At 44.7% G+C, this 14,123-nt stretch overlaps 1 protein-coding gene across 5 annotated transcripts in view; it reads right to left on the bottom strand.

The window, feature by feature from the left end:
* ATP2B2 (ATPase plasma membrane Ca2+ transporting 2) overlaps window positions 1-14,123 on the bottom strand; it is a 387,814-nt gene that overhangs the window by 106,308 nt on the left and 267,383 nt on the right. For all 5 annotated transcript variants that reach the window (XM_048316144.1, XM_048316145.1, XM_048316142.1 and 2 more), the window contains exon 5: window positions 2,921-3,118. In XM_048316144.1, the coding sequence (XP_048172101.1) occupies window positions 2,921-3,118 (198 nt within the window). The remainder of the gene's footprint in view (window positions 1-2,920; window positions 3,119-14,123) is intronic.

The following is a 14,123-nucleotide window of genomic DNA, read 5'->3' as shown; positions in this document are numbered from 1 at the left end:
TGATTCCGTGTGGCTCAGTAATGAGAGCAGTAATTGCCACGGGGCTGACAATAATTTATGCAGAAGTTCTCAATTGCTTCTAATGGCCTGTCAGATGGTGAAAGGCAATGCAAAGCAGATCATCAAAACAGCTCCAGCACAGCTCCTGAGAACAACGTTCTTGAAACCTCCACTCATGCTAAGGAATATGAGAAGAACTGCAGTGGCTTCTGGAGAAGCAATAAAACTGCACTTTTATCCAGGGATTCCTCTAGGTCAGATTCCCTGACTGCACCAGGAAATGAAATAATGTTCTCCAAGACTCACTCAGATCTGAAATGAAGAATTGGGGTAGAACAGAAACTTTCACACACGTCCATGAGGCTACACCCTCACACAAGGCTCCTGAAGCAGTTCATGCACTCTTAATATTTTTTGGAAGTGGGGATTTTATCCTGCATTTGTCCTTCAAAAGCCTCAGGAGAAATACACTTTGCACTTCAGTTGCAGAAAGCAGTTAAATGCTAATTCTGTTACAGCATCAAAAGTTACAAGTGGGTTTCAAGAGTCAAGAAAAGAAAGAGTTACACTAATTTTTAAAAATAAAGATGAGTTCAACTTATTGTATTGACCAATAATGCCATTGGTAGATAAAAGTTTAGGATATGTGAGAGGCAGATATAAATATATCAAATCAAGGCAAATAAACGCTCAGTTAGATACACAGGACAGTGTTTCCCTGACATTGTGTCCTAAAGTCTCATTTCCATATTATCCCTTAACCCTCCAAAGCAAGACTGCCACTTCCAGGTGGTGACAACATTTCAAGTTACTCCTAAGCAAGAAGCTGACGAGTTCAGAATATTGGCAGTGACGACTGAATAAATCAGTGTGGAAAGAACAGTCCTGTTAATTCATTTTCAAAATGAAAATGCATTTCATTTGGAAAAAACAAAAGACTGGAATTTAAAAGAGGCAGCAAGATCAAGAATAGAGAACAATATGTGCCAGCTCTTCTTTCTAACACCTGGCTGTACTTTCAGAAGGCAATATATTCTTTTCAAGGAAACAAAACAGCATAAAACTTGCAAATAAGTGCACATTTCAATTAAATTTTCATTCTGGGGAGAGTCAGAAAAGCAGAATACTAAAGGTAAGCCCATTAAAGTTACTTTCGAGTGGGGTTACTCCCCCCTTCGCCAAGACAAAATCAAGCTTAATACATCCATTTTCCACTGTTCAGGACTCCTTAAAAAGGTCATCTACCAATAAATTAAAGGTATCCTCAGCAGCAATTATGATATACAAATTTTTAAATTAAAGGGAATTATTGAAACAACTGCTCAAAGAAAGACTTCCCCAAAAAAAATGTAGAAGACCTTTACAATGTGCTCCAAAAATTGCATTATAAGATATTCACTAATTTTATTTATTCTCCTTGTGCAAACCACGGCCAAACCCTTCAGGAAAATAATCCTTAAGGCAGTGACTATTGAATAAAATGCCGTGCTGTGGGAAAACACAAACACATTTTCCCAGGCTGTGCTGCTGAGCTTTTCAGACTCCCTCAGAATCTCAGCTGGGCCATATCTTCCCATGGGAAAAGAAACACTTTAAATGCAGGATCAAAACAATAAGAATAACAATTTGAAAAAGACAGAAACAAACCACCACTGCCTGATGACACATCTTCCCTCTTCCTAAAACCTGGGTAAATCACGCTTTCAGAATTCCTTTTCCCCCAGATAAAATGAAAGAGGGCACTCTGCACATTTAGTTCAAGCTAAATCCTAATTTCATAAAGAATCTCTCGTGGTTTACAATGTCCCCAAGGTATCCCACCAGTTACATGAGGTAATTCCAATAAATAACGTTTTCTTCAATTAAAAAAAAGACTCCTTTTATCTTTTCATGCCTAAATCGAGCACCTGCTGAATCAATAGCCACGTATTCAAAATTCAGAGAGAAAGCACTGAAAGATTCACAATTATTCATAAAGGGCTTAAGAATCCCAGCCATGACCCAGGAGCTGTGCATGGCTACGTGCTGACTGTGCTGCTGAATGGGAAGGGAAGAAGGAAGGGGCTGCAAGGAAAGCAGCCAAAGGAAACTGCAGCAAATGTAAAAAGCATTTCAGGGCTATATTTAGAGGAAGACATTCTTCCTACATTTGCCAAGCTGCTCACGTCATTTCACACAGCATGTTTGATCCAGCTTCAGAAGTCTAGGAGAGAGCAGGAGAGGGGGGAGAAAAAATCTGGATCAGCTGCCAGAAATGGAAATCTTGCATTTATGGAGAGGAACAAATATTTTAAGCATGTGAATTCAAGAGTGCTTTCCAAAGTGGCGGGGGGGAAGGGGAAAAAGGAGTGGGGCAGGCAGGGTGATAAAACTTCCTGCAGCCAGAAAGGCTGTGCAGAATGTGGAGAACATTTATCAGTAACAGGACTTTGCTCCAATACTGCCTTTGGAGCCGGCTCACAAGCCTGAGCTGAAACACTAAAAATACTAAAATGTGCGAATCTCACTGAGTTCAAGGCTTCATCTGGTGTAAACTGGAGACTTGTCCGTGTTCCTGCCATGGGATCCAGCAGTTACATAAGCAATTACATATTTCTCATCTATAGTAGTGATAAACAACCACAAAAAATGAATCAAACACACACCGAATTCAGGCTCAAAGGTGAAAACTGTATCAAAACCACTCCAGTTTTATAAGAACGTTATGATTTTCCTTTAACTTACGTCATGAGGTTCAGTATTTGCATAAAGAAATGTCAAGATGAAAAGAAAAATATGTCAGGACCAGATGTAATGGGATCAGGAACAAACCACGTGGAAATTTCCTGCTGGTGACCTTCTGGAGGGTGGTGATGGAATTGATTTGAGATACAGGACACGCTTTGCTTAAACTGAGATAACTTCTGTGAAAAGTTTTTACCTTCATTCCCTTCTCCAGGCGGCTGATAAAACGAAAGCCCCAAAGATATGATGGCTGCAATTTCCAAGATTATAAGAGTCACGTCCTGCAACGCTTCCCAAACTAGCTGTATGAATGTTTTTGGCTTCTTTGGAGGTATAAAATTTTTTCCAAAAATAAGCTTTCTTTTTTCTAGGTCTGCAGCAGTGCCGGCTAATCCTGTAAATAAAATAAAATAAAATAAAATCAGGACAAATTGCAGTGAAATAGAAAACACATTCCTATAAATTACTTCTCCAAGAAAAATTCCAAGCCGTAGCACCTTTGACATATTAATAAACATAAATATTACACTTAAATTATGCTTTTGCAAGAGGATTTGTCCTGATATTCTGAACAGAATCCTCACAAGCTCCATTTAGTACTAACTCCTGCCCGGTTTAATCATAAAAATGTCTTTGATTTCAGAGGTTTATATTAATAAGACCTATGTATATACATACACACAAGCAATGACTTCTGAAAATAGATCCTAAAGCACAAAGAAATGGTTTTTGGGATGAAGCTGGAATAGCTGACGGACGCTTTTGGTAATACCTGTGGAAGATCACACAAATCTTTGTTCTGAATGCAAAGGATAAATCAATAAATCCTCTCTTGTGCTACTTCAAAGCAATCTCTGTTTGCAAATGGACTTCAGCACATCCCTGGAATGAGCTGCATCACAGTTTTGTCACAAGGCAAGGTGACAAGTTAAAATATGCACAGAAAGGCAAAAGGAAACAATATGGCTCCGTGTATGTTACATGATGCTTCAATTTAAGAACATTTCAGTTTAAGGACACAGGATAACAATGGGTGGTTGTGCTGAGCAATCCACTGGGGTGCTTTTTTCCATCCTCTTTAATTCTATTAAAGGATGCACACCTAGGGCCCTTCCAGAAGAACAGAAAAAAAAAAAGGGAAAGAAAAATACTTGTAAGTGTCAGGGTAAAATAACTGAGCCCAAATATCCCTCTGAGCAGCACAAAAACTGCAATAAGCATTCCATACTTCCATACTTCTGCCAAACAGTACCTGATATCACAGAATTGCTTAAATTGGGACCTTTAGGATCATCAAGTTCAACTGCTCCCACAGCAGTGCCAAGGCCACCACCACGCCCTGTCCCCAAGTGCCACATCCACACGTCTTTTCAATCCCTCCAGGGGTGGTGACCCCACCACTTCCCTACACAGCCTCTTCCGATGCTGGGCAACCCGTCCCATGGAGAAATGTTTCCTAATATTCAGTTTAAACATCCCTCAGTGCAACTGGAGGCTGTTTCCTCTTGTTTGGAGAGGAGACCAACCCAGCTGGAAGCTTTACAAAACTGTAGGTTTTGAATGTGATCAGCAACATAAAGTTATTTCTGGCTACTTATGATTATTTATGGATATCCATCTGTACATGACACCAGGAAAACCCTGGAGCTGACCTTGGAGGAACAGCAAGGTGCCTGCAAGGAGGAAACCATCAACCCCTCGCCATGAGAATTCCTGGGCTTGGGCAGCTCAGGGTGAATCCCTCACCCCCCAAAGCAGATGGGATACCTCAGGAATGGGAAGCCTTACAAACACGCCCTTCAAGCTGTCAGGGAACGCTCCTGATGTGGAAGAGTCCCCACACCATGCCTGGGTCCCCCAGCACCCCGTGGCCCCTCAGTCCCTCGCGGGCGGTTCCTCCGTTTCCTCGAGACGAAAGCGATGCTTTCCTGGCCATATCAGTCCTGCCCCACTGCAGGCAGGTCCTGACTCACCTTTCCCTTCAGGTGTCTCCTTACAGCTCCTGGGTGGCTTCTGGCTCTTGGTTAACTCATCAAAGTTTCATTTCCCCCTCAGCTGCTGAGAAACACGAGCCCCTCCCGCAGATAAAGGCATTATTATTTCCCCACTTCGTTTCGTTTGCAGGGCCTCGCGCTCAGTGACACTGGGACAGACAGGTTCCAGCCAGCAGGAAGTGCCTCCGTTATCCTCCAGCATTCAAACTCCTCTGAGAGCTCCCAGGCAGCTTCCAAGGCAGGGAAAACCCTTTCCCCTCTGCCATAGGAATTGGAGCCATTGAGGAGCTGCCTTTTTGGGACCCCACAGAGGTCACAGACATTCGGGCAACACAGGTGAGGGATCAGGCAGCCACTCAGAGAGACCAGCCTCCAGCACAAACCAAACAGGGCACTCTGAGCAGCACCAGAGGGCTGCCAAAAGAAAGGATTCTCACTAAGAATCAGAGAATCACAGGATCAGTAAGGTTGGAAAAGACCTCTAAGGTGATTCGATCCAACTATTAACCCAAGTCCACCACGTCCCCAAGCACCACATCTGCATGTTTTTGAATGCTTCCAGGGATGATGACTCCACCACTACCTTGGGGAGCGTCTTTCAGTGCTGGACAACCCTTCCATGGAGAAACTTTTCCTAATATTCATCTAAACCTGCCCTGGAACACCTCGAGGCCATTTCCTCTTGTGTCCCTCTTCCCTGGGGGTAGAGTCCAACCCCCCCCGGCTGCCCCCTCCTGTCAGGGAGTTGTGCAGAGCCACAAGGTCCCCCCTGAGCCTCCTTTTCTCCAGGCTGAGCCCTGTTCCCAGCTTCTCCTCATGGGACTTCTACAAAAGGCACCCAAAATTTGCACCATGCCCCCAACACCAACCTATTCAACCTCACAAACGATGGGGAAATTCCATGGGCGCCACAGACTGAGATTTGGGGCAGAAATTTCTATCTGATGCAACTTCAAGCAGCAACACAGAATACTGGAAGGAAAAACTCAAAGAATGGGAGGGAGAGATGCCTGAAAAATGCCTCTTTTCCAACCCAGAATATATGTGCTCTGTGGTGGGCCAGCTCCAGCAGCTCAGCACGTGACTGGAGCTCTCCAGCATGGCAGGGATGGCTGGGACAGCACAGGGAAAAGCTGCAGGAATGTTCAATAATCCCAATCACGTTTATTTAGACATGCTGAATTCCTGAGGTTTAAATGACGCCCTGCACCTCACTGCCAGGAGGGCACACAAAGGACAGCTCCTGTCCTGTGCTCAGGATGGGTGCAAAATACACCCGAGGAGCCTCCAAAGCCAAGGAGAGACTGGAACTCAAAGAGCTGCTTTCTCTCTAAGATAAAATTTGTCCATTTAGACACCATAAGGCTGAGGAACAGACTGCCTAAATCACCCATGGTCATCCTTGTTTTCCAGTCTCTAATCCACATAATGCTGGAATTCAGACATCAGTTATTTGGACTCTTCCATCTTTGTTATTATCTTCCTTAAGAACCACAAACAAGGGTAAATTATGCAGATGATTTTATTCCTTTCTCTAAGTCTTGGTGAAATTACTCACCCAGTCAGTCTAGTCTAAAAACCAGAGTATATTCATCTTTATTAATGAAATTTAATTCCTTGGAAATCGTTTAGAAATCCTGGAAAATTACATCCACTCTTCAGCTCAAACCAAAATGTTTCCCCCTTCTCCTGTGACCCGGCCATCACTCAGAATCCTGTTCAGCAAAATTTTGGGGCTGGCTTTTTTTAACTCCTACTGAATGCCAGAAATGAACAAACTCTTACAATGAGGAAGAGAAAGAGAAAGGGAAGGAGACAATGGAGGAACCTGATGGAATCAGATTTTGCGTTCTGTAGAGATAAGATCAGAAAGGACCAGCAAAGCGCATGGAAATGACAAAGCCGTGGGGAAATGGGACTGAGCCTCTGAGGCAAAGAGCTTTGCTCTGCAAAACTCCACGAATTCTCAGAATGCAGAAGAAGGTACAAGGGGGCCCTCCTTATCTTTGCCAAGTCAGCTGCTTGACTCAGAGCCGTTATTTCACCTGTTCCTAGCGGGGCTCTGAGCGAGGCCTGGCTTGGCAAGGCCTGGCTTGGCGAGGCTGGAGGTGGCTCGTGGTGCCCAGATGGCACAGCCAGCAATGAGCACAGCGAGGGCAGCACAGGACATCTGCCCCTGCCAGCACCTGAGCCTGGAGGTGCTTTTCCTGCTGCTACACTTTGCATGTCAGGTTTTCATCACGTAAAACACGACGACTTCATTTCCTGAATTATTCCATATGATCGTTTTATTTCTCCCTCGTCCCTCGAGTCCTGTGACAACAACGAAAGCGCATTGCAAAGGAAGGCAATTTAAAACATCATTTCTGGCTGAGGATATAAAGCATTTGAGGAAGTGGAGAAGAACCAATGGGGACTAAAAAACATGAATGGCAATAGAAGCTCAGGATTTCAGATTTCACATATTCTCAGCACAAGCAGCAGCCTCCCATCTTCTGTTCTGTGTGGCAATAAAAGTCACAGCCTGGCTGGGCTTAGGTCCTCCACACAAGCATGAATATTTTATTTAAGTGCTTTTCTAGGTCGAAGCTGTGCAGAACAACTTTGCTCGATCCAAGTGTTTGGAGCAGATGTGCACATTTGGGTTAACTTTATATACAAATATTGCACGTGGGTTCAGGAAACACTGTGAAAATTTACTGATGCTTCCACCATTTGAGTAGTTTCTTAAGATTTCATTTTCCAAAAGTTTTCACCCAAATGTGTGGGAGAATGAAAGTGATTGCATAGAAAACATTTTCTACAATGTCGTGCAGTATATGAAATTGGTTTATGATTTAATCTGGCATTGTTGCATTTTTGGAGGGAGAAGAAGAACACAAAATTGGAGAAATGCCACTTAATGAATTTTCTCTGTTCCCTATCTACATCTGCCAGTTACTGCACCCTGAGTATAAAGCCATCATTTCAATTAATGCCTGGAAAATTGTATTTCTCTGACAGTCATCTCCACTGCAACCAAACGGAGCATGACAAACCCAGAATGATTCTGATGCTGCAAAAATAGCAAAAGCACAGCACTACTAACACAACAGTGAAAAAAAAGCCCACCAGAAAAACTTTTAAGAGAATGTTTCAAATTGGCTCAAATCAGGAGCTGAAGAATGAAGAATTTACATTTGCAGTAATTGAGCAAATCAACCAGTCATTGCTTATTAAATTCCTTCTGTGCTTTTTCTGATGCATCCAGAAATGGAGATAAAAATTTCAAATAGCAAAACATGTAAATGATGTATTTGAAAAATCAAATGTGAGATTTGTTCAGCACGGAAAGGAGAGGCTTCCCAGGGATGCTGTGGAAATGAAGGGAGAGAGGAAAGGCAACTATTTTGGTTAGTGATCACTAATAATTAGATATGGCACACCTGAGTTCTTCCTGTGGGAACCCAGACCTGGGTTTTATCTCCTGAGCCAAAATGCCCCTGGCCTCAAACTCTCTTCTCCCATGATGAGCACTCCCACTGTCACAGAAATTTAAAAATATAACACCCCAAAGAATCACCTGGGCAGTTATTTCATTTCCTTTGCCTGGTTTCACCAATTCCATTTATTTCCCATCGAGCTCCTTGCCATTCCTGCTGCTCCATAACAATTCAGGAGACCCTGCCCCAGGCCCAGGGGCTCATGGAGCTCTTGCAGACTCTCACATCTTCCTGATGAACACGAATTAGAAATATCAGCCCAGTTACTGCTGGGGTAACAAGGACAATTCAAGTCCCATTCAACATTTTCAGTGGGATTTGACTCTCTGGCTTTGGCAGCAGAGTTTTTCTCTGCTTTTCCCTCTCCAAAAAGCAAGAAACAGTCTGGCTTTTTTTCTTCCACTTCTTCAGCAGCGATCTAAGCAGCAGCATCTCAGTGTTGAAAGTGACTGAAAGGGCTGGAAATGTCACATTTTCAATTCAAATGAAGAGCTTGGAACCAACAGATTTAGTTCCTGAGGTCTGCCTTAGGAAACTGCCCCTACCTGAGGAATAGGGGAAGGCAAGGAGACACTCCCAGTAAACTGTGATCACTGTTATCATGGTTTGGATCAAATGCTGGGGAAGGTGTGGTTTGTCCCTAATGTATAATGATGTCATCACTGTGATGTCATCCAGCATCAGCCTTCCTTAGGTCAGGAATCCTTCACGACCTTTGTTTATCTAAGAAAAACAAAAACCTGCAATGCCACAAAAACACAGGCTGCATTAAACTGACACAAGATGATTGGTTTCCAAGTAAAACACACAGCAAAGATGGGAAACACAAAGTGGAAATATTCAGCCCTGGAACAGATGTCTCTGTGACCTCCCAGTTTCACCGTGTGTGGTGCCTGGAAAAGCTTTTCCATGCAGTACATTGAAATTCTGTTCAGGTCAAATTAAAATAAAGTCAGTTGAGAGAGTGCTGTCCATCAATAAGAGGGATTTTAATGAGAGCATCTTCTAATTCCAGCAAGGTGAATTGGAATTTCACTACTGAATGAACCTCAACAAATAATAATTTCCTTCTAATCTCAGGACTACAAAGCTGTCTCTAAGTGTAATGAATCTCATTACCCATTTTCATTAATATCACTTGCATATTTTTTTTAGATAAATGTTAAGAAATACATTCCAAAATTAAAAGCCTTTGGCATTACAAGTCATCCAAGCACGTGTCCTGTAAGCTTTATGCTGCTGCTGTGCCTGTTCCTGTGAGCAGAACCTTGCAGGACTCAGAACCTCCTGGAGTCAAGCACTTTACAGCCAGATCCACACAGCCAACATACAGAAAAGAGGGCACAGAAACAGGAAATTAATTATCTCCCTCTCCATTTCCTCATTAATCATCCTCCCTCTTCACATCTGACAGCAACAAGTGGCCCAGCCACCCTGTCCTGCCCTCTGAGCTCTGCCACCCCTCAGCATCCCAAATCCCACAACCTGACTACAAAAACGCTCCTAGAAACCTTCCCTCTGACAGGGTGCACCTGAAGCTATCACTTAAGTCACACAAAGTACACAAATACCTCTCAAATTCCACAATTTTTTAAAAAATAAAGGAACTGAAAAGCTTAACAATTGTTCTCACAGACTGATTGTCTAACGCAAATGTGAGCCACAGGTACAGAACAACTCACACTTCTGCCATGAGTTCCTTTGAACCTCTCTCAATCTGTAGAAGCTCTAGAAAACTTTATCTCAATTTGATGAGGCAGGGAAAGGCTGAGGTTCCTGCCCCAGACAGGTCGGTGGCAGTTCAGGGGAGTGAATTCCCATCATCTGAGATTCCTGATTTACATTCAGCTGCAAGGCACCAGGCAGGGTTTGCTAGTGCCCAGAAGCACTGAGTGCTCCATGACATCTTTAATTCCCTTTCCCATCCAGCCATTTGGGGTTTTATTTCTTCCATCATCTTCTAATTTCTTTTTAACGTAAAACTGCCCTGAAATGAAGCCGTTCAGCAGGAACAAACAGTTTACGTAAGATGAGTAATAACAGCAGCACCAGAAATGGTTCTCGATTGTGGCTGAAAACAGCCCCAAAAAAGCCACTCATGTGAAAGACAGCCATGATTTCATAATAACCTAATGACTGGACTTATGTACAGTGCATGAACACAAGCCAGGACTGGGGCAACAGATGAGACATCAAATATTAAAGGCAAGACATGCGCTGTAGCAGATGACTAATGTTTTTCTTGCCTAAACACAGAGCAAGAAGCTTTCTGCAAAGGCTGATAAAGCATTCAGTGAGAGCTCAAGGTCTGAGATGAAGAAAGAGGAATCAGGATTTCTGTTTTACAAGTGTTCTGCTGTCAGTGGGGGTGTGGCTGCTGAGAGGGAGGAGAATTATCCCACCAGAATTCATTCCTTCAGCTCTTACTCCATTTGATAACCATTAAACCATCCACACATGTCTCACCTTGGGGACCCCAGACTCCTGGAAATGTTTTTCTTTTGCTCTGTCATGATGTAGTATCAAGTACAATGAAGCCATTAGGTTCAGGGCAATGACTGTAATAAATACTAATAATCTAGAATAAATACTAATAATCTAGGACAAATACCACTCATCTCACCCATCACCAACTACATAATAAAATGCCAATAAAAATCCCTTTTTAACATTAGATGTGTAAACACCAGAGCAGTAAGAGCACGGATCTTCACCCAGCACTGAGACAGTAAAGCAAAGGCTATGGAAGGGTTTGGCAGCCAAGCCAAACAATCCCAAGCCAGTGGGATACCCCAGAGACACTGGATACTCCAGGTTTCTTCAGCATCACAGATCTTCAGCTTCTGAATGGAAAGAGAATGAGGGACTGTAATGTTTTCTTTCGCCCATCCCCACTTCCCAGGTAGTCAAAGCCTTGAGAAAGTTTCTTCAAACCTCTTTTTTTCTGGCTATTAAAACCAAGACAGGATTTCCCTCCCACAGAAGGTAATATTAGGATTTAGAGTGGACCATACAGATGCCCTCTGCACATTTTGTATTACCCACACAGCCCTGATTTCCTACAGAAGCACAGATGTGTAAGGTGGGACCATTTCAATGATGTTGACTGAGAAGATGAAGGAAATCACATCAAAAACGTGGGGTTACAGTGCTGAGTTATAGCAATATGATTGTTCCAGGTAACATGAAAGTTTTTCCTTGCCCTGAATATTTAAATGAAATCAAACATCCCTAGCTATATCCTCAGACACACTTCAGACACGCTTAAGGGGTTGTTCTGTGGGTCAGGCTTGGAAAGCACTGATGCAGCAACCAGGTCATGGCAAGGAGCAACCATGGAAGTTTAACAGAGGATATCCAAAGTGATTGTCAAGAAAACGATCACGGAATGAAAGACATCACGATGTCAAAGGGGAAAGCCTTCCTTAATTAACACATCTTTATAACCTCTTGCCACCCTTCTCACTGGACCCTACCAATGTTGGGGTCCCTCCCCTGCCGTGTAGCCCTGGGAGAGGGGGCCCTGAGGGCACAGGCACGGGGTTTCCTGTCCCTGCTCAGCCTCGTTCCCATTGGTTGGTTTGTGTTCCCTGCGCGGGGAGAAGGACCCTTGGTCCCGTGACTGGAACAGTTCCTGGGCAGAGCTCCGGCCATGCGGCTGGAGAAATAAACATCTCTGAAACAGCTAGCAAGAATCTGTCTGTCCGTATATATTTCCTTTCCACGGGACTCCTGGTTTGATATATGCGTGTTGCAGGATCCCCACTGCAACAAATGGTGGAGATTTGTGAGCAGAACGATCCCCGATCCCTAAGCGACTGATTTGTGTGAGTAAACCCTGGAAACTTTGGATTCCTCTTCTTGGTTTTGCTTTGCTGTTCCATATCTAAACTATGGAGGAACCGTGGGAAGACTCTTGGCTCTCAGAGCCGCATATGGACATTTATCTTAAACTTAAAATGATTCTTGAACAACGATTTGTAAATTTTAGCTTGATTCAAGCTCAAAAAGAACTGAAACACTTCCTGGCATGGTTGTTTAAGAACTTTTTCTATGTTTCTTGGGATTTAATTCTTACCAAGGGCTTTTGGAAAACCGTTTGGACACAGTTAATACTAGAGTCAAAATATATGCCGATGGAAGAATATTTTCGTGAATATTATTTAGTTACTGAGACTGTTGAGCAATGTCAGCTGTGTCCTGGTGAAGGGAAGCGTGGCGCAGGGACCGTGCGGCCCAGGCCACGTGCACCGAGCGCCCTGCGAGCAGCAGCGAGGCAGTTCCCGCGCGCGGGCGGAGCCACGCGAGCCGCAGTGTCGGTGGCGGAGCGGGGAGCGGCGGGACCCGGCGGGACCCGCACGGCGCAGCACAGCGCGTGGTGGAGCGAGCCCCGTGAACGCCCGACCGAGAGGGGCGGCACGCGGGCGGCGGCTGGCGGCGATGGCGGTGGAACGGAGCCGCGCCCAGCCGAGACGCGCGCTGGAGCGGGGCGCGGGGGAGTCCTCGCTCGGGGGCCCGGCCGAGACGTGGGTGCAGCGCCCGGCAGCGGCAGCGAAGCTGCGACCAGAGGAGGCGACGCACGGAGAACTGAGCAGCACGGCCCGGCCCGGCCCGCGCAGCCCCGAACGCGACCCCGGGAAGAGCGCGCAGGCACCAGCAGCCCCGACAATTCCAACGCGGGAGCGACCGAAAGAGACAGCAAAGACGCAGCGAGACAGAAAACAGCAGCCACTCGGAAAAAGGAAAAGATCATAGCAACTAAGACCTTAGGGATAGTAAAATGGTATAATGTTAAGCAAAATTATGGTTTTATAACAAGGTATGACAACCAGCAAGACATATTTGTGCATAGAACTGCTATTAAAAAGAATAACCCTGAAAAATGGATCCCAAGCTTGGGAGATGGAGAAGTGGTGGAATTTAATATTGTACTAGGGAGAAAAGGGTTACAAGCATCGCAGGTCACTGGGCCTGATGGTGTTCCTGTAAAAGGCAGTATATATGCAAAAAATCGTAGTCATGTTAGACAGTATCTCCATTGTAAGCCCCCCCTACAGTTTCCCTTTCCTAATCCCACCTTTCCCTTTTACCCTATGTCCTATTACCCCCAGTGTATTCCCAATCCGTTTTTTCACCCATGGTTTCCCTCACAAAACCATGCTTTTGCCAATTGTTTCCCCAAAAATCCCTTTCCAATGCCGAGTGGGGGATGAAAAGGGGGAGGGAAGAAGTTAAACCCTCTCCTGCCTCAGTTTCCCCACAAAGCATGCTCAGAGAATTCTGTCTCCCTTCTGTCAGCCCTAAGATGTTCCAGAGAATCTGTTTGGACATTTAAAGACTCAGGAGGGTGGCTTGTTTTATTTTGAAACTGTTCTTGTTATGTTTATCCAGTTGTTTTCATTCTCCTTTTATTAAAATAAAACGGGTGAGGTGTTGGGGTCCCTCCCCTGCCGTGTAGCCCTGGGAGAGGGGGCCCTGAGGGCACAGGCACGGGGTTTCCTGTCCCTGCTCAGCCTCGTTCCCATTGGTTGGTTTGTGTTCCCTGCGCGGGGAGAAGGACCCTTGGTCCCGTGACTGGAACAGTTCCTGGGCAGAGCTCCGGCCATGCGGCTGGAGAAATAAACATCTCTGAAACAGCTAGCAAGAATCTGTCTGTCCATATATATATTTCCTTTCCACGGGACTCCTGGTTTGATATATGCGTGTTGCAGGATCCCCACTGCAACATACCAAAAAAATTCACTCCTTCACAAAAATTGCCAATGGCAACCACAGGAAAAAAGGCCCTGAAATCCATCTGTGAATCCCTGTTCCCACAGCACAAGAGGAGCAGTGCTGCTGACAGAGGCAGCCTGTGCCTGTCTGCATGGATCCAGCACAGCCTGGGGAGTGCGAGTGTCCCACTGGAAGCACTTCCATCAGC

Source organism: Corvus hawaiiensis, chromosome 11 (assembly GCF_020740725.1).
Source record: "Corvus hawaiiensis isolate bCorHaw1 chromosome 11, bCorHaw1.pri.cur, whole genome shotgun sequence".
In the NCBI taxonomy this organism is placed as follows: Eukaryota; Metazoa; Chordata; class Aves; order Passeriformes; family Corvidae; genus Corvus; species Corvus hawaiiensis.
This window is presented reverse-complemented; position numbering and strand designations above follow the sequence as displayed.